Source organism: Cervus canadensis, chromosome 1 (assembly GCF_019320065.1).
Source record: "Cervus canadensis isolate Bull #8, Minnesota chromosome 1, ASM1932006v1, whole genome shotgun sequence".
Classification (NCBI taxonomy): Eukaryota; Metazoa; Chordata; class Mammalia; order Artiodactyla; family Cervidae; genus Cervus; species Cervus canadensis.
Genome location: NC_057386.1, coordinates 125,267,117 through 125,294,159, shown reverse-complemented (window position 1 = coordinate 125,294,159; position 27,043 = coordinate 125,267,117). Strand labels below are relative to the sequence as shown.

Below are 27,043 nucleotides of genomic sequence, written 5' to 3'. Positions count from 1 at the left end.
AAAAAGGTAGTCTGTGGCAAAACTGGAGTTCCTTATTGTTGTTTGGCATGAACACCAGAATCTGTGACAAGCCATGCATCGTGCTCTGATTTTTTATTTATTTTTTCTCCCCCTAGTTTTGAGGCAAAACGGGGACAACTCGCATTGTAACACTTTCTGATCTGGTTCCGCTTTCTTCACGTTAAAAACAACCAATCCCAGTATGCAATGCAAACAATGAGTTAACAGTCGCTTAGAAACCACATATCCCAGCATGCCACGATCCCGAGCAATCTCGGAAGTGGGTAGAGGAGACGCCACTGCATTCTGGGAGTTGTAGTCTCACAGGACTGGCCCGCCCCTTGTGCAACTTCGGCGGCCTACGTTTGGAGGAAACCCTACTTGGGTGGCTTAGCGCGGTGGGGGCCCTAGAGAGCGGTTCCGCCCAACAAAATCTTCGCCTCCGGCCTGGTGGTCAGCTCCGCCTCTTCTCGTATTTTTCCCACAGCCCAAAATGGCGGCGGAGGTGGATTTTGGCGATTTAGAGCTGTTCGAGGCGTTTGACCACCCAGAGGACTCGACTCCGAAGCCCGTTCACACCCGCTTCAAGGACGACGACGGCGACGAGGAGGACGAGAATGGGATTGGCGACGCGGAGCTGCGGGAACGGCTTCGGCAGTGCGAGGAAACCATCGAGCAGCTCCGCGCCGAGAATATCCTTCCCGCTCCCTGGGCCCTGTCACCGGGGCGTGTGGTGGGGCCCGTGCCGGTAGGGCGCGGGCGGAAATTCCACAAGGGCCAGAATTCAGCCTTAGAATCTAGGGTTCGGGTTGCGTAAAATGTCCTCGAGGCCTCGGCACAGACCTCTCCGCTTGTGGGATTCATTTCCTAGACCTCATTCGCTTCTCCCGTCCACGAGTCTGAGGCGGGATTTTAGCGTTATTACGGACTGTTTCAACTGTTCAGTTGTAGACTGTTCACTACGTCTCTTCCCGTCTTTTGAGTCATTATCCGGTCTCCTTTTTTGGAACCAGTGTAAAGTTGATGCAGTCACGCTATGTGGTGTATTAGGCGATACCGGCTACTTTGACCTGGGCGCAGATGTGTCTTTAAGGCGGGGCCAGTTAGTGGTCCTATTCTGTGGAGTTGGGGTCCCTAAGGAGTCGAGGCATGCACAGAGAAATGGTTCATTGCCTGATGACCATTGGGGATTCATTTGAAAGTTCTTCCACTTTGAAACAGCTTCCGTGTGGAATGTGCATTGCAGAGCTCCAGGGAAAACGCTCCCAATAAGTTTCCGTTAGACTTTAGTTTCATGTCCACAGCCTTTCTAGCAAAATGTGTTAATATGTTTATATGTTCTTAGAGGGTGTTTGCGGGTGGAGGTTAACTTATTTTAAAAGTTTTTGTTTATTTTTACTTAGCTTACAATTTTGGTTCAGGAACTTTTTTCTAGTGTAAGGTTTTCGAAGCCTTTTGTTTTTCATAATGCTTTTTTCCTGAGCATTTTATTGTGGAAAATTTCTAAAGACAGAAAAGTTGAAAGGATTTGGCGGTGAACATTCATAGATTCCATCCTAGATTTTTCAGTTCTTAACGGTTTGTTATGCTGCATTTACCTTACTGAGTTATTATGATGCTTTTGACCTGGAACGTTTTCTTAAGTAGCTGTTTAACTTCTGACTGTACACTCTTGTCCGAATAGCATTTTTGGTTTCAGTCTGTTAGTCTCTTTTGAATTACATGACCCTATCTTAGAAATGCCATGTTGGAAGGGTATGTACTTTAGCTTTTTAGATCCAGGTACTAGTCCTGCAACAGAAAAGGTCAGTAAGTGTGTCATCCTCAAAATATTTGTCTTTTAACTTTTGTAACATATTTATAACATGTTTATAACATTGACATCAAAAGTGAGGTTAGTAATTGAATTTTATGATCTTATTTCTGTTTAATGAGGGCTATCCTCCTTAACAAGTAATAACATCAAGAACTTAAAAGAAAATTGAATATTTTGACTCGACCAAGGTATGAGATCTTGAATTTGCACTATAATGTACTTTTTATTTTGTCCTGATATTAATATTTAATCGCAGGTTTTGGGTTTTTTTTTTTTTGAAGTATTTGGGATTTTTGTATTGCTTGTATGTGTTCCGTATACTCTGAAGAAATCAGAGTAATGATCCTTTATTTTTAATTTATGAGGGTAAAATTTGAATTCTCATAACTGCATTAAACTTTGAAACTGACTGGGTGAAAATACGTGTTAAACACAAACCAGAAATTTTTTCTTAATCTTCAGAATAAGTTATCTTCAGGCAAGTTATCAACCTATTCACGTTTGTATTCAGTGAACATTTCTGGGAAATTAGAATTCAAATTACAGTATTGATATAGCTGAAGATTTATTTACACAATTAAAATGTGTCTGTAAATAGAAACAATGCAAGATATATTTTAGAAGAAGAGAAAGGAGTTGCTTTTGAAAAAAGTACAGTGAGTAAATTTGCTTTCAGGCATCTAATTTTAATAGATATTTACATGTTGATATTTCCTTTTTTATGTAATTTTATTTGTTGGCTAGCTGGATCTTCATTGCTGCACAAGCTTTGCTCTAGTTGCAGCTGCTGCTGCTGCTAAGTCACTTCAGTCGTGTCCGACTCTGTGCGACCCCATAGACGGCAGCCCACCAGGCTCCCCCGTCCCTGGGATTCTCCAGGCAAGGACACTGGAGTGGGTTGCCATTTCCTTCTCCAATGCGTGAAAGTGAAGTCGCTCAGTCGTGTCCGAGTCTTAGCGACCCCATGGACTGCAGCCTACCAGGCTCCTCTGCCCATGGGATTTACCAGGCAAGAGTACCGGAGTGGGTTGCCACTGCCTTCTCCCTAGTTGCAGGGAGAAGGGACTACTCTCTAGTTGCATTGTGCAGGCTTCTTGTTGCCATGGCTTCTCTTGCAGAGCACAGCCTCTAGGGCTCAGGCTTCAGTAGCTGTGGCAGCTGGGCTCTGTAGTTAACGGTTCCCGGATTCTAGGGTACGGGCTCAGTAGTTGTATCGCAGAGGGTTAGTTGCTCCACAGCAAGTGGGATCTTCCCGAACGAGGGAGCGAACCGTGTCTCCTGCATTGGTAGGTGGATTCTTTACCATTGAGCCACCAAGAAGGCCCCAGTTATTTCTTAGTTTGCGTTTATTTAGTAGCCACTAAATCTAAAATATTTATTAAAACAGATTTACTATACAGAGTGGTATGTTAACGCTTTTAGACTTTGGGGTGCCATGATGCAGTTTCACATGGAATTTTTTATCCCTGGTACCAGCTGAAGTAACCTGCTGCATTGGTGACTAAAATTTTAGAATTTAGACATATTTCAGAATATGTCTAAAGAATAATTTCTCTATGCCCTACCTTCCTATCTATGTGAGCACACTCTGTGGATCTACACTTGTTTTTGGTTAGGTAGTAAATGTATTGAATGTGAGTAGGATTCCTAAAAAAATAAGTCATAATTTTTATATGTGTAGAGATATTTTATTTAGACAAGTGCGTGCTTTGTAATACAATCATTTGAACATTAAATATTTATTTAAAAGTGGGTTACAATCACCTGAGTTTAAATGATTATAGCATTATAGGCTTTACCAATTTATAAGGAAGCATTAGTACCCTGAAAAAGGAATAAACTATATATTTATTTATTTAGAATTAGAGTTCTCCACATTGTGAGACTGACAGAACTTTCTACAGAAAACCAAGGAAGAAAAAAATTTAGATAAAATTTCTTCCTCATTTGTCTTGATTTAACCCTCATTTTTGGAACTTGCATATCAAAGTGTCTCCCAATAAACATTGTGAGTTGGTTTTTGTTGTTGTTTCTTTATATGATAAAAATTTTAAATGTACAGAAAGTGGAAAGAATAGTATAATTAATACTCATTTTTATCACTTAGATTTAACAATATTTTGACATATTACCTTCCTTCTAATTCCATATACATATTTTACCCCAAATATTTCAGCATGTATTCTTTTTTCTAAAAACTTTCATGTATTACCACAACACCATGGTCACACCTAATAACTGGCGTGATTTCCTTAATAACATTCTCAACCATATTCAGATTTCCCCAACTGAATGTCTTTATCACTGATTGCTCAAACTGAACGCCAATCAAGAGTCACACAATTGCATGTGGTTTTTAAAAACATGGTGTTTTGTTTTGTTGGATAGCTGTATTTATTTACTTATTTTTGACTGTGCTGGGTCTTTGTTGCTGTGTGGGCTACTCTAGTTGTGGTGTGTGGGCTTCTCATTGCGTTGGCTTCTCTTGTGGAGCACAGGTTCTAGGGCGCTCGGCCTTCAGTAGCTGTGGCACAAGGGCTCAGGAGTTGCAGTTCCTGTAGAGCGCAGGCTCAATAGTTGTGGTGCATGGGATTAGTTGCTCCATGGTATGTAGGATCTTCCTGGACCAGGGATCGAACCCGTGCCTCCTGCATTAGCAGGCAGATTCTTTACCACTGAGCCACTAGGGAGGCCTACAATGTATTTTTTTTTTTTAAACTGCAGTTTTTGCAAATTGAAACAAGTTTCTGGATGTCTTCATATTTTAATTTAATTTCTCTACTTGATGTGAGCAGTTCTACATACAGATTAGTTGATTTCGCATGCTGTATAGGTACAAGGCTTTGAGGAAAGTGTGGAAAAATCAGATAGAGCTGCTCCCAGGTTACCAAAGGAATATATAGCAGATTTCAAGGCTGCAGTCTAGTTCTATTTTTTCCAGTATTTGAAAGTCACATCCAGGAATAGTGTAATTTTACATCTTTACTTTAAAATTTTGGATCTGAGATGTTTAGTGCAGTGTTCTCTGCCCTCCAAAAAGTCTACCCATTTATTTATAAAGTATTTCCATTTCCTGTATATTTCCAAGCCAAATTCACTATGATTCTTTCAGAATTATATTCTTTGTAACCTGCTGGTTTACTCAGTTCCTCCCTCTCCTCAATTTGTAAACAAACAGCCATTAGGTAAAGAAACTTTCTGGTTGAAAACTGAAAGATTAACTGCAGCTTTTAATTTTTTATGAAATATTTAAAATATATATGTAAAGTAAAAGATAATCTTTATAAAATTGTTCAAGTATGTAAAATTGGTGAAAACCGGAGTTCCTGGTGGTTCTTGATCTTGTTCGTAAAATATTATATCATCTTTGGTACTTAGAAATGATAAAGGTTCAGTGTTTATATATACATATGCAAGTTTTACTTTAATGTCTTCTAAGAATATGTTTTAACTTCTGTTTTAGTGGAATATTGGTGAACAATACTAAGTTAGATGGACCTTTATTACAGATTCTATTTATGAACAATGTTATTTCAAAGTAAGTAATTTTTTCTTTCCTAAATATTATGAGCTAATGTGTTTATGATACAGTGTTTGTATAAATATGCTGTTTTCATCTGTATTTATACCATCTGTATTCATTTTACTTAAAATTTATGGACTCATGATAAGAGCCAGGACTTTGCAGTCATAACCTGAATTTGAGTCTGGCTACCTCTGCTTTCTAATAGATAGGTGAACCTGGAGAGGTCGCTTACCCTCTCTGCATATCAGTTTCCTTACTGGAAAATAGGACACTAATAGTAACTACCTTTTAGGTAACTAAATGAGCACCTGTAAGAGCCCAGTGTTGTTATTGTTTAGTTTCTAAATGGTGTCTGACTCTTTGCAACCCATTGACTGTAGCCCATTACATTCCTCAGTCCATGGGATTTCCCAGGCAAGAACACTGGAGTGGGTTGCCATTTCCTTCTCCATGGGATCTTCCCTACCCAGGGATTGAACCTGCCTCTCCTGCAGCTCCTGCATTAGCAGGTGGATTCTTTATCACTGCGTCACCAGGGAAACCCAAATAGCCCAAATAGCTGTCTAGCTGCTAATAAAAGTCACTGCTACCACCATTTCGCTACCAGAATCAGGGAGCTGAGTCTTCCCTGTTGGCTATGTTCAAAACTTACCATGTGATTTTTTTTTTTTTTTTTAATAGCAAAACTAGACCTTTGCTAGTTTTCAGTATTCTTGGGTCTCGGATGTCTCAGTGCTTTCCTAAGATACTTGCTAGAATGTTCTGAAATGGTTTGAGGCCTTGACCCATGCCTTGCTTGAAGCATGGTCATAGACATTTCAGATGGTTGCTTGCCCCCTCCTGCATCACATGTTGTCATATCTTAGACGCTGTGCAAGGTAAAGGGAGCATACTTAGGTGTTACCTGCATGGCAGATCCATTGGCTGCTTTATCTCACAGAAGTGGAACCTGAAGCTGTGTGGGGTGGTACAGCCAGTGGCACGGTGCTGGGCATGTGGGACTCCAGGGCCACTGTCACCATCAGAGTCAGCCTCTAACTCAAGCTCCTGGCAGACCTTTTTTTTTTCCCAATTAAAAAAAAATTTTTTTTGGCCACACTGCATGGCATGTAGGATCTCAGTTCCTGAACAGGAATCGAACATACACCCCCTGCGTTGGGAGTGCTGAGTCTCAACCACTGGACCACCAGAATTCCCTCCTGACAGTCTTAATGTCTGCACCACTCACCTGAGGTTGTGCCTGCAGAAATCTTAGAATGTCAGAGCTAAATAGACCTAACAGATCATCAAGTCCACGAAGAGGAATTTGGCTCTTTGGCCCCTTCTGAACTGAGCACTGAAGAGTATTTGATGAACATGGTTCTTGACCTGGAGAGCTGGAGAACATAGACCTCGGCCATTTTTCTTGCATTGCATTTTGGTCTTTTTTTTTTCCTCCAGTGTCATATTTACATAGGTGTTGCCTTGTGTGTGCAGAAAGAGTCTGTGGGAAGAGGCTGTGGAAGAGCTGAATGCATTGATTGTGTGTGTGTTGCAGAAATAAGTGGCTGTGAGACAGGGTAGGAAGGGGGCTTTTTGTATGTAACTATTTTACTTCTTTTGAATTTTGAACCATTTCCATGTGTTATATATTTACAAATTAAATTTGTAAAATTTATAAATCCATGTAGTCTTTGTGTAAGTATCTGCCAGCTGTTCCATGCTAGGCACTATGTTAGATTGTCATCATTGTATTGTTAACTTGGCAAAAATGGGTTTGTTTTTTTTTTCCCTAAAGAATAGATTAGACTGTTACATACAGTTAGTGATTTGATATAAACTCTGAAAAACAAAATAACTATATTTACACATGTCATCTTCTAAAAATGCATGACTTCAGTCAAGTCAGTGTTTTACTCTGTCTGGGTTCTGACCACTTTGTCCTCTTATGCAGGCAATATCATCAAGAAATAGAGGAATTTGTATCAAATTTAGTAAAAAGATTTGAGGAACAGCAGAAAAATGATGTGGAAAAGACTTCCTTTAATCTTTTGCCCCAGGTATTTCAAACTTAAGAGACTTTAAGATTAGTAGGTTATGCGTATTACTGCCAATTATTAGGCGGCTCCGGGGATCCTCTTGAATCAAAACCAAAATGGTTGTTGAGGTTGTCTGTTCACCTTCCATCCTGCAACCTGACTTCCTCTCCACAATCTGACCAATGCAGCCATGGGGCTTTCTTTTGGAATTGTGATTGCTTTTCTTAGGGAATAATATTCACACCTGGCTACACTCAAAGCCTTTCCCCCTGCACCATTCCCTAACTTGGACGCATGGTTTGGGGCAGAAAATTAATTTTAGGCCAGGGAAAAACATCTCTTTTTCTGGGGACTATAAAAAATGGATATTCTTGTTTGTTTGTTTTTTTTTACTAAAATGAACAAGTTCATGTATCATCCTTTTTTCCCCTCTACTTGTTTTAAAAATCAGTAGCATGCCCAAAGAAATCTGAGAGATTCCACTGTGTGAATATTAAGGCATAAATTTATCTCAAGAAAATCAGGATTATGATTTCTGGGCTTTTTTTTTTTTTTTAATTAAAAGTTAAGGTAAGTAGAGGCTCTCAAATAAGGATTTTTAGCTGTTTATCCTCAGAGGTTGGAGAATGGAGTATTCTAGTTTACTAAATTTTTGTCACCTTTAGTTTTCATCTATTATATATAATTTTTTTTAAAGATTCAAGGAACAGAATACATTTAACAATAAAAACCATACTGAATGTTATTTAATTTTTGGTTCAAGAAACACTTCAGAATTTTGTGCCTTGAGTATCAGTATTGACCAGCAATGACAAGTTTATATTTTTAAATTTTTGATTATCTAATTTGAAGATAAAGCCTGTCTTGTCAGTTTAAATGTTGAAAGTTCCATAATTAATATTTATTAACATAAAAGTCATAGTGTAAGCTAATGCTTCAGAAGATGCTATCTTTTATATCTTTTTTAACTTTCCCACTTGGGAAATAGCTTTCATAAACTTTCCTACCTAGCTTAACTTCTCACTCCTCCTGATTATCACAGCAATGAATTCAAACTTTTATATACCTTAATGGTATGTATTAGAAAATAAAGTGAATGTGTTCAGATTCAATTATGAAATTTAAAGTTGTTAAAAATTGTTTAGCTTTTGTAACTTGTGTTTTTCTTTGTGTTAGCCATCCAGTGTTATGCTAGAAGAGGACCATAAAGTAGAAGAATCCAGTGCCGTTAATAATAAGGAAGCTTTTAGTGTAAGTTTGGACACTTTGGTTTTGAATTCTGCAGATATATTTCCTATCCTCTGTCCATTGGGTAGCATTTAAATGGTAAACTGATGTAGTCGCGTGTCATCTAATGATCACACATTCTTTCATTAAATCTGTTGTAAACAACAGTGTAGGCTTCAGCCTTCTAAATATTATAGTTTGCTTTATAATAACTATTTCATTGTGACCTAGGAGTACAATAGATATACCTCAGAGGACTTTATTTTTCTCCTGAGTATCCTCTCTGTTCATTCTCTTTTCTTTTTTTTTAAATAGATTTTATATTTTTTAGAGCAGTTTTTAATAGATTTTATAATTTTAATAGATTTTATATTTTTTTCAAGTTCACAGAGAAATTGAGTGAAACATAAAGAGATTTGCCACGCCTCCCCTGCCCCCACACATTTATAACCTCCCCCTCTATCAACATCTCCCACCAGATGGTACATTTGTTACAATTGATAAATCTGCAGTGACACATCATTATCACCCAGAGTCCATGGTTTACGTTAAGGTTCACTTTTGGTGCTGTATGGTCTATGGATTTGTACAGTAATACGCATCTACCATTAGACCTTCATATAGAGTAGTTTCACTGCCCTAAAAATTCTCTTTACTCCACCTATTCATCATCCTCTCCCCACTCATCGTCTTTAAGAACTTGGATGAAAATATAGGAAGCATGCTTGTGGAACTTACAGATGGGTGAATCTGAGAGGGATAAATAACTAGTATAACAAGTGGCAACTTGGAAATGTTAAATATTTGAAAGACTCATATAGTAAGTGAAAAACAGAAGATTTTTAACAGAGATGAGCCTATATGTAGGCCTTTTGATACCTATGCAAAATTCAGAGGCGCCAGTGCAATGTCATGTGTGATTTTGCAACTTAAAAGTTTTTAAAGAAGATGATATAATCCTGGATTCCATTAAAGGAAGACCAGTTTTCATGTTCATGGAGTATTGTGTGCCATTGACATACCACAATTTAGACTAATAAGTGTGCAACATCCTAGTCAGGTGCCACCTTAAATCCCAGAACCTTATTGTTTAGAAGGGAGATGAAGTTATCTAGTTCAAGGTCAGGATCTTTCTTTAAAGCGCCCTGATAGCTAGCATCCTGGTCTTTTTTTTTTTTTGACTCTTCTCAGTAACATGGAATTTACTTTAAAAAAATAAATGAGACATACTTCTTCATGTGTCACATCTCTGATAGAAATTTGTACTCTCTAAAAGTTGAGCTGAAATGTGCTTCTTGTACTCACTGGTCCTAGTTTTGCCGCTTGGCACTCTATAGGGTGATCTCACATGATACCTTTGCAGATATTAGCCTTTATCACATATGCAGAGTTGTGTCCATGTCTTATAAATCTTCCCAGTAAGATCTGTGGGCTCTTCATCCTCCCAGCACAGACAGGATATAGATGATATAAAGTGTTATTAGTTTTCTCAAGTATGACAGTGGTATCATGATTTGTAGGAGAATGTTCTTAGGAGGATCATACTGAAGTATTTAGGGGTGCCATGTTGTGAATGGTGCAGTGTTGTATGTAGCTGGTTATGTGTGGAAGCTGGATCTCGGGTAGGAAGTTATTAGTCCCCAGCAGGAGCAAATAATAGCTTAGACTAAGGTGAGAGTGGTGGCAGCTTACTTTTTAAAAATGGCTCAGTAAAAAGTATGTTTTTGTGTGGAGAGAATGATGTGCACACAGAAATGTCAGTTAACCATTGTTGAATCTAGATGAGGGCTCATGGGTGTTCCAACTTTTTCTGTATGAAATTTTTCCAAATTTGTATGGAGTTTTTCTCCTATTGGGAGACAAGGAAATGGAAACAATAAATATAGAAATAAAGACAGCTTTCTGAGGATCTTGCTACAAAAGGAAGCAAAGAAATGGGAAATAGAAGAATTGTTGACAAATTTTTGCTCTTTAAGTCTGGAGGGAGTGCCCCTGACAGTAGTGATCCAACAGGAAAAACTCCATGATCTAGGGAATTGAGTGATGGAGATTTTACTGACGCATCAGGATGTGACTCCTTCACTAGGGAGTTGATTATTATTTCTAGTAATTTTATCATCCAGAAATAAGTTGGTAAAACAATTAATCATAGTCTTACAGTATCTAATGTCATCTTTTTTTTTTCCGCTTAAATAGCAATATTTTTTGACTTGTTTTCTGCAGGTTGTAGGAAGTGTCCTGTATTTTACTAATTTTTGCCTTGATAAATTGGGGCAACCGCTACTAAATGAAAACCCTCAGCTTACGGAAGGATGGGAAATACCCAAGTATCCTACATAGTGAATGAAGATCTTTATGCATCTTGCCATTAAGTTCACCTTTAAAAAAATAAAAAACCAAATTGTGCAGACTATGATAACTATTCCTTAATAAAACTCACTAAAGGTACCAGCAAGTCTTCAGCCACATTGTTTCTCTAGAAGGGCAAGAAATACAAGTAAAGGCAAAAAGGTTTGTGTGGGGAGTTGCTTTTGTTTTCTTCTTCTTCTTTATTAACCAAAACCATAAACTCTTATAGCTTGAAAAGTTAATATTACCGGTTTACTACGAATAAACAGATTAAACCAGAATTTCAGTACATAGACATAGAGTAAATCTCTAAGTCAGTCATATTGCAACTCGTTGGTTCAGGCCTGATGTGCCTGGGTGGGTGGAAAGGATTAATCACTGCTGTCTTTGATTGCTGTCTTATAACCATCTACCCCTTTCCAAGTTTCCTAATGGAAAATATGATAATCTGTTTGCCTCAAATCCTTCTGTTATCAGCCACTGACAAAATTCAGAGGTAACAGATCAATCAGGAACATAAGGGCTCTTGGTTAAAAGACTTGATCAAAAGTAATATTTGTGTAACTCATTAGGACAGGAGGTGAAAGTGAGGTCATTTCTGCAGATATTAGTAATTGGTGATCTGCGTGCTTTCTTGTGTCTGATACACATTGCTGTCACACAGAATTTTATTGATTTGCTTTGATATTTCTATTTACATTGTGAAAATCTTTGTTTTTTGACCAAATAGGCCAAAGCCTCACTGTTTCAATTGTGGTTCTGAAGAGCATCAAATGAAAGATTGCCCAATGGTAAATTTTTCTCATATAAAAAAAAAAATCTTTGAACCAGAGCTTTCTAATATTTTCAGTGCATATATAGCATTGTGCGATATGAAGAAACTTCCTGTCTTACTTTCCTGTAGTCCTTAATTTTTAAATCTTTCCAAATTTCTCCATAAGTTTTAAGACATTATTTAAAAAAATAATTTATTACAGTGCTATCTATTTAAGATGAATAAAACATGATGAGAATTCATATTTAGACAATTTATTTTAAAAACTTTGTGATAGTGCCAAGGTAATAAGAAATTGAAGGACTGCCTCTCTTCCTTGCTTATTTTTCTAAACTATCCAGTCTCTTTTATACTTGCTCCTTATGCATTAAAACTGAAATAATCTGTGTGCTTGACCTAGGAAAAGTGCTTATGTTTATTTAATTTCTGAAATATTTCTACACTGCTTGATACCATTCTTTCCAAACACATTACGATTTAGCCTCGAAATGCTGCTCGAATAAGCGAAAAGAGAAAAGAGTATATGGATGCCTGTGGTGAGACAAACAATCAGAATTTTCAGCAGCGATATCATGCAGAAGAAGTAGAAGAGAGATTTGGAAGATTTAAGCCAGGAGTTATTAGGTACCTGTGTCATTTTACCTTAGAATGTCATTTCTATGTCCCCACTATTTGGAACAAGTTCTGTGTATCTTCAGGGTAATAATCAGCATATAAGTGTTCTCCCACAAGTCTCTATATAAAAGGTACATCGATTAATCCAAAAAATATCTACAGTAAGTCCCCTATATATAAAGGAGTTCTTTTCCAGAAGCACGTTCATAAGTCCAGTTTGTTCCTTAGTCCAACAAAGTTAGCCTGGGTATCCAACTAACACAATTGGGTGTATATAGCATCATAGGTTTCTAATACTTTTCAAACAAATAATACATAAAAAAAACTAACACAAAAAATAAAGGAAACAATTTTAATCTTATAGTACAGTACCTTGAAAAGGACAGTAGTTAACACTACAATAGCTAGCATACAGAGGCACAGTCACATCTTTGAAAGTTCGCAACTTGAAGGTTCGTATGTAGGGGACTTAACTGTATTGTGATTGATAGGCACTGCTGTGCCACATGCTGTGTAATATAAGACATGGAAGTGATTTGGGTTTTTTTTAATTTATTTTTAATTGAAGGATAATTGCTTTACAATATTGTTTTCTGCTGTACATCAACATGAACCAGCCCTAGGTATACGTATGTCCCCTCTCTCTCGAGCCTCCCTCCCACCTCCCACCCCATCCCACCCCTCTAGGTTGTTACAGAGCCCGGGTTTGTGTTCCCTGAGTCATGCAGCAAATTCCCATTGTCTGTCTATGTTACACATGGTGATGTATATATGTTTTCATGCTACTCTTTCTATTTGTCCCATCCTCTTCTTCCCCACCCTGGCCGTGTCCACAAGTCTGTTCGCTAAGGACATGGAAGTGTTTTAAAATACTAGAACAGTATGTATTTTCATCCAAGCAAGAATACAGTATTTTTTTTCCTCCTCTTTTATTTTTACCCAGTGAGGAACTCCAGGATGCACTGGGTGTGACGGACAAGAGTCTTCCACCTTTTATATATCGAATGCGCCAGCTAGGATACCCACCAGGGTGGCTCAAAGAGGCCGAACTGGAGAACTCAGGGCTTGCGCTCTATGATGGGAAAGGTATAGTATGTTCAGTTAGATAAGTCAACTTAAGGGTTCTATCTCTCTCTCTTTTTTTAAATTAAAGAGTCACAATAAAATAGAATGGGAATGGCTGTCTTGTTTAGTGTGTACTGAGTTAACTAAAAAATACCATGATTTTCCTTTGTTTTACAAGGAAGAAACTAAAACTTCATTGCGAGTTATCAAATAATTATCTGGACTTGCTCAGTGACTACTGAGCAAGGTATTAGCTCTCCAGCTAGACCTCATAAACTCTTGCCTTTCTCAGTAATAGTAACAGAAATATGACCCATCTCTGCCAGGAGATCTATAAAAGTTCGAATAAATAAACCTTCTCATTAATATAATCTAAAACTTCTCTTAGGTATCTAGAAAAATATTCACACACGTGCCCAAGGAAATGTATGTATATGAAGATACTTTTTAGCATTGCATATGATAGTGAAAAATTAAAAACAACATTAAGAGATCTTCCCTGGTGGTCCAGTGGCTAAGACTCTGTGCTCCCAATGCAGGGGACCCGGGTTCGATCCCTGGTTGGGGAGCTAGATCCCGCATGCCACAGCTAAGACCTGGCGCAGCCAAAATAAATTAATTTTAAGAATATATATATATATATATATATATAAATATTTTAAAACAAAATTAAGGCCATAAGGGAGAACAGCTAAGTAAACCATGGTAGATCTAGGGGGTAGGATCCTTGTAGAATTTAATAAATGGAGTAAATCCATGGAGCTCCTATGGCAAGATTCTTACGCAATACTGAGTTTAAAAGATAAATTTCTGGATAGCTTATATATTATGATACTGTTGATCTTCCTGGTGACTCAGATGGTAAAAAATCTGCCTTCAGTGAGAGAGACCTGGCTTTGATCCCTGTCTTGGAAAGATCTCCTGGAGAAAGGAATGGCAACCCACTCTAGTATTCTTGCCTGGAGAATCCCATGAACAGACCAGCCTGACGGGCTACAGTCTGTGGGGTCGCAAAAAGTCAGATACGACTGAGCACTAACACCACCACCACTACTACTACTACTACCGTTGATCTTTTTTTTTTTTTTTTTCCGTTGATCTTAAAGAAACAAAAAATCCCACATGGATGAAACCATGCTGTATATTTTCTATAAGGAGTTATGTTTGTAAAAGATATTTTTGAAAGGAACTATCTAGATTTTAGGGTTTAGACTCATAGAGGCCTTCCCTGACCACCTTATTTAAACATATCTCTCCTATGTTCATCTGTGTGTCCTGCCAGACTTTATCACTGCACCCTGTTTGTATTCTTCATGCCCTGTCACAGTTCATATATGTTTATTTATCGTGTAGCACAGTGCCTGACATCTGGTAGATAGTAAATAAGTTTTTAAAAGTCTTAACCAATATACAGCAAACTCAACAGTGGTTATCCCTGAGAGGGAAAACAGGATTGCTCTTAAGATTTTAGTATTATCTCTAATGCTCTAAATTAAAAAAGAAAAGAAAGTGTTTCTAGATATTACTTAGGTCATTAAAATAAAAACAAAACATTTACCAAGCTCCCCTTCTCACGTAGTTCAAGAAGAGTATATTTAGCACCGTCCTTTTAATATTTTATATCCCCAGGTCATGCTGACATTCAAATTATCATTACTCATGCCACTTTCTGTAGGTGCTTGCAAGTCTGTTGTTCTCTCTTTAAAAAAGAAAATTTATCTGGCTGCACCTACACACAGGATCTTTGATCTCCATTGTGGCATGTGGGCTGTTTTAGTTGCGGCATGTGGCATCTAGTTCCCTGACCAAGGATGGAACCTGGGCCCCCTGCATTGAAAATGCAGAGTCTTCGCCACTGGACCACCGATCTCTTCTTAAATTTATTTGTTCACATAGGGGTTCTTTGGACACATGGTTGTAGATAATTGAGAGTCTATAAGTTCTCTTTCTTGTTTTTAACAAAGCTCTGAATTTTGTCCTTTTGGGGTTTTTGAGATTTTCCTGATCATCATGATGGTTTTCTTTTAGTATATTTCTCTGTCCCTCTGTTTCCTGTGAATTGGTGGTAAAATCAGTCATCAGTGAACGTTGCTAATATCTAGTTATTGGGGATGGCACAGTGGTTGTATTCTCATTCTTTCATTACTTCTTGGTTTATTATCCTGAAAACTTCTATAAAGAGAAACTTCTCATCAACCATTTAGTTACCTTAGGTATATAGACATGGGACTAACAACATAAATGTTCGCTTTACTTAATGTACTTTTCAAAAAGAATGAAGTAGTTCTCAACTATCCTTCAAGGATTGCTGTCATCTGTAAAGTGGTATGAGTAGTAAGTACCTCTTAGGGTTGTTGTGAAGATTAAGTGAGTGAATACTTATAAACTGTTTAAAGCACTATCTGAGAAGAAAACATTTTTCTTATATAGTAACCATTATATAAATGTCTCTTAAATAAAAGAACTAGAATAGAGCATTAGGAAAATCATAATATCAGTGCAAAATAGACTTTTAAGCAACTCATGGAAGAACTAAACTTTCCAAGTTTTTCAGTATTTATATTTTTATCAAAATGGTATGTCCATGTTGTTTAAAAATTCTAATGGTTCAGATAAATTATAATGAAAGCCATTCTCAGAATAATTTTGTGGTCATAAATATAAGCACTTTCCAGGTCTGCTTTTGGTCCAGAGAGGGATCTATATGGGCACTCAGCAATACTAACCTTTTTGATGATCCATAATAGATGGTGCTGATGGGGAGACAGAAGCTGGAGAAGTACAGCAAAATAAAAGTGTCACTTACGATCTCTCGAAATTGGTAAACTATCCAGGTTTTAATATATCTACTCCCAGAGGAATTCCAGATGTAAGTATATTGGCTTTATATTCTTCTGGGATATAAAATTATTTGTGTAGATTGTTCAAAATGTTAGCTTATATAGCAATTACTGTCTCATAAAGAAGTAAAGGTTGAGAATTCCCTCGCTGTCCAGTGGTTAGGACTCCACACTTTGAGTGCTGAGGGTGGGAGCTCAATCCTGGGTTGGGAAACTAAGCTCCCGTAAGCCATGCAGTGTGGCCAAAAAAAAAATAGTAAATGTGACACAAATTTGAGCAAACTCTGGGAGATAGTGAAAACAAAGGAGCCTGGTGTGCTACAGTCCATGGGGTCACAAAGAGTGGGACATGACTTACCAACTGAAGAGCAACAAAATGTGTTGCTTATGAGTTTAACTTTTTAATTTCCTTTGTGTTGACTAGAATGTTAAGTGAAATTTTGAATTCATCAAAAAGAAAACCCAGTTTTTTCTGCTATTATGCCCTAAGGGACTAAAATAGAATGATTAGATTCTGTAAATATGAAACTATTCTAAAATTAAAAGTTTTTTTTTTTAACAACATGGGGTGATTTAAAGCAGTATTGTAATTTTACAGAATTACTTGGGAAGTATTTTTCTACCTTCAATCAATCTATGTGTACTATAACTTTTTCCTACTTTTCCTTCTTTTCCCCCCACAAAGTAAAATTTCTCCGATACAAGAAAGGTTTGCTATACTTAATCTTTTCCAACTTTTATCTTATGTTTCAGGATTCAACAACTAACTGTAGTAGTGGTGATGGTGGTGGTGGTATTTTAATAAAAATGCATTCTAGGGACTTCCCTCGTGGTCCAGGGGCAAAGACTCTGAGCTCCCAATGCAGGAGGCCTGGGTTCAATCCCTGCTCAGGGAACGAGATCCCACATGCTGCAACTAAGACCCAGTGCAGCCAAATAAATGACTTTTTAAAAAAATGCATTCTAGCTATTCTTAGGGACTGGGCAGTAGAGAAGCAGCCAAAGGTCTGAACTTAGAGTCTGGTGAACAGATCTGAAGATGTGTGTAATTAGTTAAGGGCTGGCTAAATTGCATGTACAAACCATCGGTGCCTCTGGAAGTTGGGTCCAAATCCCAGCCTACATCAGAATCCCCTTGGGGTACGCGTTAGAAGTGCACATTCCTAAGCACCCCCTCCCCCACTTAGACTTAACTTAGTCCCTAGAGTCTATTGGTTTCACAGGAGCCCAAAGTGATTCCTGTTGAGAGCCGCTTTTGAATGTGTTACTGGCAATAAGAGAGAAAGGAGCGATTACTACTCAGTTTGAAAAGACAGAAGGTAGAAAACAGCATGAGTGAGCAAGTTAGGAGAAAGGGACAAGGAACAGTCTATGGGCAGTACTGGTTAGTGTCAGGAGGCGGTGGGAACCAGCCAGGCTGCTGAGAGTCTGTCGTCACTGCCTGTAACTTCTTAACAGCAGGCAGAACCTTTATGGCCCAAGTGGTTTTGTCAAGTAGTCTTTTAGTATTCTGTCCTGACTGTTGTGCAGGCAGAGTTGTTTTTTTTTTCCCTTTCAGTGCACTATTACTTTCTTTACCCTCCACCCCCTGCAAAAAGGAAAAGTCACATATGAAGCAGGAATGTAATTTGATATCTCCATTTCGCCTCCCAGAAGCAGACTCTTCAGAGCATGACATTTTCCAAATACACACTTCTTTTTTCCTTCTCTTTTCATTGTTAGGAATGGAGGATATTTGGGTCAATACCAATGCAGGCGTGTCAGCAGAAGGATGTGTTTGCCAATTACCTAACTTCTAACTTCCAAGCGGTAAATAGATTTTCAGAGTGTGGTTTAGAAAAATGTATTGCTTTCATCCATGGGGTTTCGTAACTCATAGGCATCTCATTGCCTTCTCTTGTTTTGTATATAAAGCACTCTATGTTTTCTGATGAATCCAAAGGAAAAAGGTAACTACATTCACCAGTTACCTGAATTGATTTTCTGTATCATCTTTAAATGGAGGGATGGAGTGTAATTCTTTGTCTCCCCCAACTCACTTGTGTTTGGTTTGGTTCTCCGTTAGCCAAGCATGAAGTCTAGCAGCAAAAGGTCTTCGTCTCAGTCCAGCCCCAGTAGTCCAAAGAAGCAGAAGAAGGAAAACAGCGCAGCAGCCTCACCCGCCGACATGGAACTGGACTCAGGTAGGTTCCACCCCGTGGTTTTGCTTTCATTGAGAAAGTAGGACGAGTTGGTATGCTGCTGAGTTCCCTAAGAAGGAGGAAGCTCTTAATGATCAGTGACTCAGGAGTAAATCTTTGCTTTTATCCTTGGGTATCAGAGCACCTCCACTATTGCCAGTCAGAGCTGAGTTGGAAGGCTTATAGCTTGGCGTGAGAGACGGATGGGCCCGCCAACTGGGTTCCTTAGACAGACCCAGTCCCAGGGGCCCTGGATCTGGACTGGCCCCTCTGATGGGCAGTGCTTTGAGACACACAGTGGAAAATACTCCCATTTGGGAGCTCATTCCCAAGAGGAGGAAGGGCAGAACTGAGTCAAGCTTTCTCAGTTATTCTTCCCAAGTGTATAAATTCACAAAATCCCGTCTCCTCCCAGGAAAGAGAGACCGTGAGGAAAGTCCATCCTTTCGGAAAGCCAAGGGAAGGGAACAAAGGCCTTGCTCTCTGTACTCCCCTAGTCTTTTGTTCTCTGAATCCTCTGGGTTTACCATGAAACCTGTGGTCAAGCAGGATTGTGATGGTCCCGAGGGATGTGACCAGGGCGAGATGAGTAGGGTTAGGGCATTCAAGACAGTGAGAAGTGAAAATACAGAAGCGTGAAGCATCACAACATGTTTGTCCACCAACAGTGTGATAGCTGGAGTTCAGACTGGGCTGTAAGAAATGTAGTCACAATAGGCAGGTTCTTGGTTGTGAGAGCCTCATCTGGTACAGAGGAGATTGAACTTCCTCTAGATCATGGCAAGGCACTAAAGGGTTTCTAATGAGATGGAAAGATTAGTAGGACCAGATTTGTGTTTTAGAAAGACTAATTGTTTGAGGATGAGTATAAGGAAGACGAGTCGAGAGGCAGGAATGACTCTGATACTCCTGACCAACAGTAATGGTCCCAAAATAATGTAGCAGCTATGACAGGCTGTGGGAAAGGGTGGACCCCAGAGAGCTAAGGACCAGGTGTGGGTGGAAGGAAAGGAGGAGGACTCTGGTGACTGGGTTTCAGTTTTGGAGACTTAAACCAGATGCTACGGTGTTGCCAGTGAACGAGTTAACAAACGGGGGAAGAGTCTGAGTTTTAGGAAAAGATTCCTTGTTTTGTACAGATCAGATCCGTTGTGTCTGTGAGACACCCAGATAGCGATGACCAGTGACCAGTTGACCACATGAACCCACAGTTCTGTTGAGCAATCTAGACTGGGGTACAGAACTGAGAAGTAAGCCAGGGAATTTCCCAGTTGCTTCCTCTGCTGCTGCTTCCACATCCACCCACTCGAGAGTCTAGGCAGCCTCATTTCCAGCCAGATTTCCTGCCGTGTTAAAGGTTACCCTCAGTTAGAGTTACTGGCACCAGAGATCCTTGCCTCTTCCCCTGCAGATGTTCTTTTCAGGTGGATTGAGGCCATTAAGCAATGATGATGGTATGCTTCCCAGGGGGCTCAGTGGTAAAGAATCCACCTGCCAATGCAGGAGATGCAGGTTTGATTCCTGGGTCCGGAAGATCCCCTGGAGAAGGAAATGGCAGCCCACTCCAGTATTCTTGCCTGGAGAATTCCATGGACAGAAGAGCCTGGTGGGTTAAAGTCCATGGGATTGCAAAGAGTCAGACACCATTGAGCACAGCTTACACATGTGGTATCTGAGGATCCAGTTTTCCTCTCTTGAGCCCGTTATTTTGCCATCAAACCTCTGGATTCACCTGAGTTCAAATAATAAATGCTAGTAAAATCAAGTGCTGTATGACAACTCAGTATCTCAACATCCTCATTTCAGATGCCGAGGTCCCGCATGGGTCCCCAAGCAGCGAAGCTTTTCAGTTTCAGCCCCCGCTGCCCCCTGGCACGCCTCCCCCACTCCCCCGGGGCACCCCTCCACCCATCTTCACTCCTCCGCTCCCCAAGGGCACCCCGCCGCTGACTCCCAGTGACTCACCCCAGACGAGAACAGCATCCGTGACTATGGACGAGGACTCGCTGACTCTGGAGGAACTAGAAGAACAGCAGAGGCAGATATGGGCGGCCCTGGAGCAGGCCGAGAGCGTCAATAGTGATTCGGATATTCCTGTAGACACACCTTTAACCGGGAATTCGGTGGCCTCTTCACCTTGTCCAAATGAACCTGACCTCCCTGTCCCAGAGGGAAAAACACCCGAAAAGCAGGTGCCAGGGGAGGCTGAGGTACCAGACACTGCTGCACAGAAATCGGAAGAGGAACAAGCCTCGAGCCCAGATTCTGAGACTGCTTTGCTTGGCCAGAAGGAAAAGGAAGAGTCCACTCAGGTAGACCCAAATGGTGCTCTTGACCACGGCAGGGTTGAGTCAAGCAGTGAGGTCAGGAATGGAGGGAGCAGCCAGCAGCTCCTTCATGAGGACTGCAGTCCTGCAGCAGCCATGAAGGCCCACAGTGCTATCCCCGACATGAGCAAGTTTGCAACTGGAATAACGCCGTTTGAATTCGAGAACATGGCGGAATCTACTGGAATGTACCTCAGGATAAGAAACTTGTTAAAGAATTCACCCCGAAACCAGCAAAAAAACAAGAAGACTTCTGAATGACTGCTTGACATAGCACCCAGTGCTATTTAATTATAACCCTGTGTTCTGGTAATTTGGACTAAGTGGACAGGTAAAATTGTTCTCCTATTTGTTCCTCCCATGTGAAAGAAAAAAAAAATCTATCCAAGGCTTAATTGTTGTCTAAGGTCAGGCCTCTTTTAAAGAATGGAAAGACTGAGCTTTCTGGTTTACTATATTTTATTCTCACTGATAAAAACTTGGGGGGAGGTAAGTAGGAGCCAGTTTAGAGATAGTTTGTTAAGGTTTATACTATTTTTGGATTGTGAATGTCCGTCAGGAGTGATGGTTTTTAATCTGTCTTTTGTACATCGTTTTCCCTTTCTACATTTTGCTAATTATCCTGTATGTAAGTTTAATATATCACTTTTAAAAAAAAAATTCTAACCATTTAAAATTCATATTTCAACTCTTAACAACCAAATGAGAAAAATCAGGGATGAGCAGCTTTATACCATTTGGGGTATTTTTGTAAATGATTTACATTCATCCGTTTTAATAACACTTTTACTTTTTTGTAACTTCATTCTTCATATAAGCTTGCTATACAGGTATGTTCATCTTTGTGTACAAAGGTTTAATAAATTAGTTTTCATATACATAATCTAAGACTTTAAATATAAAAAAAATGATTCACAGTTAAATTAGTATATACAGCCTTGTACGTTTGGTAGTTAATTATGTGGTTGCAAAAATTAGTGGTAGCAAAGGAAATTAAGATGTTACAAGTTTGGGTATTTTCAGTGGGTTTCAGCCTTAAATATATCAATAGAAACAGCAGAATCTTTTAAAGTAATTATTTTGAAAAAATAAATGGTGGGCAGCTAGCCTTTGTATAAAAATAATTTTCTAGATTTGAATCCTATGATAATTGTTACAAACAAAAAGTAGGCATAAACAAATTGTGTTTAATTGTCTGATACATAATATAGAGCTGAAACTATGTTTTTGTCTTTATGTGGAATGCCATGACATCTTTACAGTCAAGTCCATGAAAATAAACGTTTAGATGATCTGAATTAGTCTTAGGTAGTGTTATTCTCCTCCGAGGCCAGCAGAGGGTGCAGAATACAACCCTTCCAGGTTTAGCTTTCACTTTGGTAACTTGGGTGTCCAAATTTAGTGTTCTATAAAACAGTAAAGAGAAGGGAAATTATATGAAAAAGGAAAAATTATTTTCAAGGCCCTCATAGAACATGCTAGAAATTGAATAAAATGTTTAATCCTTTTGGCTTTTTTCTCTGAGTCAAAGTCCATAATAAAACTGATCTTTTACCATAGTTTACATAGTGTTTTTAGATACATTATCATACTCAACATTTCTGTTAGGTAAATGTCTTCACATTATGTATATAACCTGAGGAAACTTCAGCAGCATGGAGAAGTCAAGGGGGCTTGTCTGCATTCAAGAAGTTGTTGGGATTTCCCTGGCGGTCCAGTGGTTAGCTTCCACTTCAGGGACCACAAGTTCGAACCCTGGTTGGGGAACTAAGATCTCACATGCCACAAGGCACAGCCAAAAAAAAAAAAGAAGTGGTTGTTGAGAGGCCAGTCCAACTAAAGACTTGACCATTCCCTAAATCACACACACAGTTGTTTAAATACCCCTTAAACATTGCATTGCAGGCTCCTATGACCAGAGATAGCTAACAGTTATCTCTCTAGCATGTCCCACAAACAATTCGTGTTGAGGTTCTTTATGCATTACTATCCCATTGTCACAATCACCGTATTAAGTAGGGATTGTTAACTTCATTTTTAGAGGAAATGCTTGAGACACAGCAGGTGACTAATGTGTGAACCTAAATCTTGATCACTCAGACCCCCAATATCCATATCCATTGTACTGCCTCTCTCTAGAGTCAAAAGCTCTAGAAAAGCACTAATTTCTCAATTGATTGCTGTTTCTCGATTTATTCAGTTATGTATTGAGGGCACACTTGTGTTGAGTTGTTCTATGTGCTTTGGGTCATTAAAAGAGGAAAACTGTAAAATAGAATGTGTTTTAAGAAGAGCTTGGATACTAGTAAGAGAAAATGGATGGTTTCCTCTTAGGAGATTCATCACATGGCCATGTGAAGTGGGCAAGGTACCTCAGCTATTTTGGGGTGGTAGGAGAGGCAGCTAGGGAAGACTGCCTTTAAATTCACAGAGCCAGGAGTTTCAATATTCATTTGGAGGGCATTTGAAAACTTCTGGAAAAAAGAACCTTTGAGCTAATCCTTAGAAAAGGTAGGTAGAAAAAAAAAAAAGGTAGGTAGAACTACAGGTTTCCATAGACAGAATGAGCATTGGAATATACAAGAAATGGCATGAGGGAAACCAAGCAGGAACTCTCAAGAAATGTAGGATGGTAGGGGCGGGGGGGACTTAAAAGCATTATTCATTGATGCTGAGGACTCTTGATTGCTTTACTATAGGGTTGGAATTTTATTAAGACAAAGGATCTGCTGAAGGTCTTGCAATGTGACCTGACCTCATCCAAGTGGTATTTGAGGAAGAGAATCCTAAAGCAGAATTCAGAATAATTTGAGAGGAGACATTTTATGGAAGGGAACTCAAAAAGCAGGAAGTAGTTGCCTTAAGAAGGTGCCCCATTTTTCAAATGTATTCTGTCCCATGGAGTATTAGGAAGAGAGTGTTGGGTGGAGGAGCGAGTTATTGTTTGGACTTGGCCATGCTGTGACAAGTCTCCAGGTGTGGGGAGGTGAGGTCATAACCAAACACTTGTACTTCAGGATGAACTTGGAGCCAGGGTGGGGACCCGTATCTAATCTTTGCCTTTCGGTGAAAAGGAATGTGAATTGTCTCACAGGCCGCTAAAACAAGGCCAGCTGTTTGTCATCTCCTTGAGCAGCTAAGAAGGCACTTTCCTTTCTAAAAATACCAAAGGACTGATTTCTTTTTTCAGAGGTTGCATGTCCTTACGTGGGCAAAAGTATAGTCTACTTTGTGCCAACAAGAAGCTTCCTCCTGGCTGGTTCTGTTCTTCAGCTTCTCTGCTGGAGTCGTTTTGCCCTTCTATCTCATACTTGGTAGATTATCATTAGCACATAAAACCAACAAGGGTGTTGTAACAATTGTGAATTTATAAGGTAGGACTCAGTTCCTAAGAACTTGTGTTTTTAGCCTCTAGGAAAAATAATTTTTTTTCAAGGTATTCATTGGACTTACTGGTACAAATTCACTTTTAAATGTTTAGGGTTAAATTATTTTGTTAAAGCATTTCTAAAGAGTTCCTAATTACAGAGCTCTTTCTATGAATAACATGGAGATCTCTGAATAAGCATGTTTTGAAAATCACCAGCAATCTAGCTAGAATGTTTATATTGAAATATTGGAGTGGGGGGGCAGGAACAGTGACAGCTGTCTTAAAGAAAATATCTTTTTTTATTTGTTTCCTAGAGAAATAACTTTTGTGGGAGGGAGATAGGAGAAATGGAGTGAGGCTCTGAAATAAGATTAAGCTGAAATACCTCTCTCGTATTGATGAAAAAAGTAATCCATAGTCAATCTGAGAAAGAAATGGAATATTTTATCCAAGCCAACCAGAGGATTATAGCCTGTGAGACAGTCTTGCAGAAATCTCAGGACTATTCCAAAGAGGTATGGTATATGTGGAGGTCAGGGTATATGTGATTTTGGCAAGGGGATATGTGCGCGTATCTTCGAAACTGACTGCTATTCGAAAGGAATAGACACCTCAGTTAATGGTTTGAGTGCTTTTCTAAGTATGGGAAACTGCAAGAAACTGAGTTCATAAAATTTTCTCCTGAAAATATCTATCCAAGAACCAGTTCTACCAGTTTTCCCAGAGCACAAAATGCCTCATCCTGGTCTTTGCCCTGAATTCCTTTCAGGGTGTGTTGTAGGACGATGACTACAGTGGCTCATGACTTGATTCCTGTAGAACTGGATGGTGGACAGCATTCTTTATTTTACAATCCCCTCCCTTTTGATCTTAATTTTGACTAAGGTTTTGGGAGGCATTTTGTGATCAATTTGTCTCATGACACTAGGAATGGTCATTCTGAGGTCAGATGGGGATTTTGTTGATAGGCCTCTCAATGTGCCATTGCTGAATTAGGCCTCTGTTAATCTATTTTACTGGTCTGTTATTGTCCAGGAAATTGTTCCTTCTTATTGCTTCTTCCCATATCTAGAGCTATACTATTATAATCATGGATCTTATGGAACTATACATTTGATTAATTCACCTAGTCATTTTTATTAGAGGCTCAGTCACACATTTGGTAATGCAAGAAAAAATAGGCAGAATGCAAATTGTAAAATAGGCAGAATACAAATAATATAGCTTGTGACATTAATAAGGTCATCAGTAAGTAAATTATCTTCTAAGGAGTTATGTTTGGTGTCAGAAGGGAAAACTGACCTTTATGGTTAAGCAGTTATTTTTGCTGTAAATATCTGGTTAACACAATGTGGATGCACAGTACACATTAGAGGGGAGAGAAGAGACCCAAACCAGCAGAGAATATTTTGTGTTAACTGTTTTTTGTCATGCCTTAAAATATAAACTGTATTTCAACACTCTATGTCTAAGCCTGTCTCTGTCATCCACAAAATCTGTAAAATTTACCTCCCATACCATTCTGTTAGCTGATGTTCAATGTCTATGAGTTAGATCCAACTTCTAAGACATTTTTATTTGCAGTTAAGTTACACCCTTTCATAACCATTTAACGAATAAATATGATGCTTGATTTCTCTTGGTTTAAAATGTTTACTTTTAAAATGATAAGCAGAAGGAATAACAAAGCCATAAATTTGAAGGAAAATAACCCATAGAGAAAGCCCACGTCCTTTTTTCTTCATAAGGCATAGAAATGTATTTTCTCACCAAATAATCTTCTAAACCCCCAAATTTTTTTTCTTTCCCCAAATGGAAATTCCTGATTTTGTTGTGGCTTATAAATGTAATACACATTTGCTTTATAAATTGAGATATAGAATATTATAAACATCCTTTATAACCACAACTTTCAGAGAAAATTTTGTTCATAGTTTGGTATATTTTCTTCCTGTGCAAATACATGTAACTAAGAATTTTTTTATTAATGTGTTGTATGTATAAGCGGTTTTTAACAAAAGCTAGGTTAAACTATACTTTCCTTGTCGGTATTTGAAATCTAAATGTTTATTACTAATGGCTGCACAGTAGTGTACCATATTTTATTAAATATTGTTTATAATAATACAATGAAATCTTTGAATATTTGCGGAAATATGTGCATGCAATGTATCATTGCTAGATTATAAGTCTAATTCAATATCTTATGTTTATGGGCAATTTTTATTCTTCTTTGCAATGTCTTTATATCCTTTGCTCATTGTTATACTAGTTTATTTAATGATATATAATCCTTTTGTTAAAAAACTTAACCTGTTTGCAGGTGTACTGCAAAATTATGTTCTTAATTTGTCATTATATTTTAACTTGTTTATTATATCCTTTGAAGTACAGAAGTTTCACATTCTTGTAAGATATTCACCAGCTGATATTACAATAATATAGCTAATGACTGAAGCTGTTATTGAAAAATTACTTCCCCTCTGGTATTTGTGTATTTATTTGTTAAATACCTATTTATTTTTGGCTGTGCTGGGTCTTCATTGCTGAGCACGGACCTTCTCTAGTCGTGGCAAGCGGGGGCTCCTTGTCTAGCGGCGGTGTGTGGACTTCTAGTGACGGCTTTTCTTGTTGAGAGGCACGCGCTCCAGGCTCCTCGGGCTTCAGTGGTTGCAGTGCACAGACTTAGTTGCCCGAAGCATGTGGGAACCCTCGTCCCCCACACTGGTGGGTGGACCACCAGGGAAGTCCCTCCCTCCTATTTAAATTGTATGATTAGCAAGACTATCCCTCTATGCAATTTTCCAGGTTTATTTTCATGTAGATTTGACTAATTGCTATCTAGATTTGGTCTACTCTACCCTAATATATCACTCTCTTTTGGATTTTCTTTTGGAATATACTGGAAAGACAATGAGATTGTCTTTCATTTTAT

At 38.7% G+C, this 27,043-nt stretch overlaps 1 protein-coding gene across 4 annotated transcripts; it reads left to right on the top strand.

Annotated features, from left to right (window-relative positions):
- The first annotated feature begins 336 nt into the window (after positions 1-336).
- Positions 337-24,116, top strand: ZCCHC8 (zinc finger CCHC-type containing 8). 4 transcript variants are annotated; one of them, XM_043441677.1, is made up of 14 exons: positions 337-692; positions 1,962-2,004; positions 5,280-5,354; positions 7,276-7,381; positions 8,537-8,611; positions 10,811-10,914; positions 11,033-11,098; positions 11,667-11,727; positions 12,193-12,335; positions 13,270-13,412; positions 16,139-16,260; positions 17,954-18,040; positions 18,297-18,414; positions 20,218-24,116. In XM_043441677.1, exons 1-14 carry the CDS (start codon positions 494-496, stop codon positions 20,997-20,999), a joined length of 2,124 nt encoding a protein of 707 aa, XP_043297612.1. In that variant the 5' UTR covers positions 337-493; the 3' UTR covers positions 21,000-24,116. The 4 variants fall into 4 exon arrangements, with proteins under 4 accessions (XP_043297612.1, XP_043297622.1, XP_043297628.1 ...); XM_043441687.1 differs by having other exon boundaries at positions 488-692; positions 1,967-2,004; XM_043441693.1 differs by lacking the exons at positions 337-692; positions 7,276-7,381.
- The last annotated feature ends 2,927 nt before the right edge of the window (positions 24,117-27,043 follow it).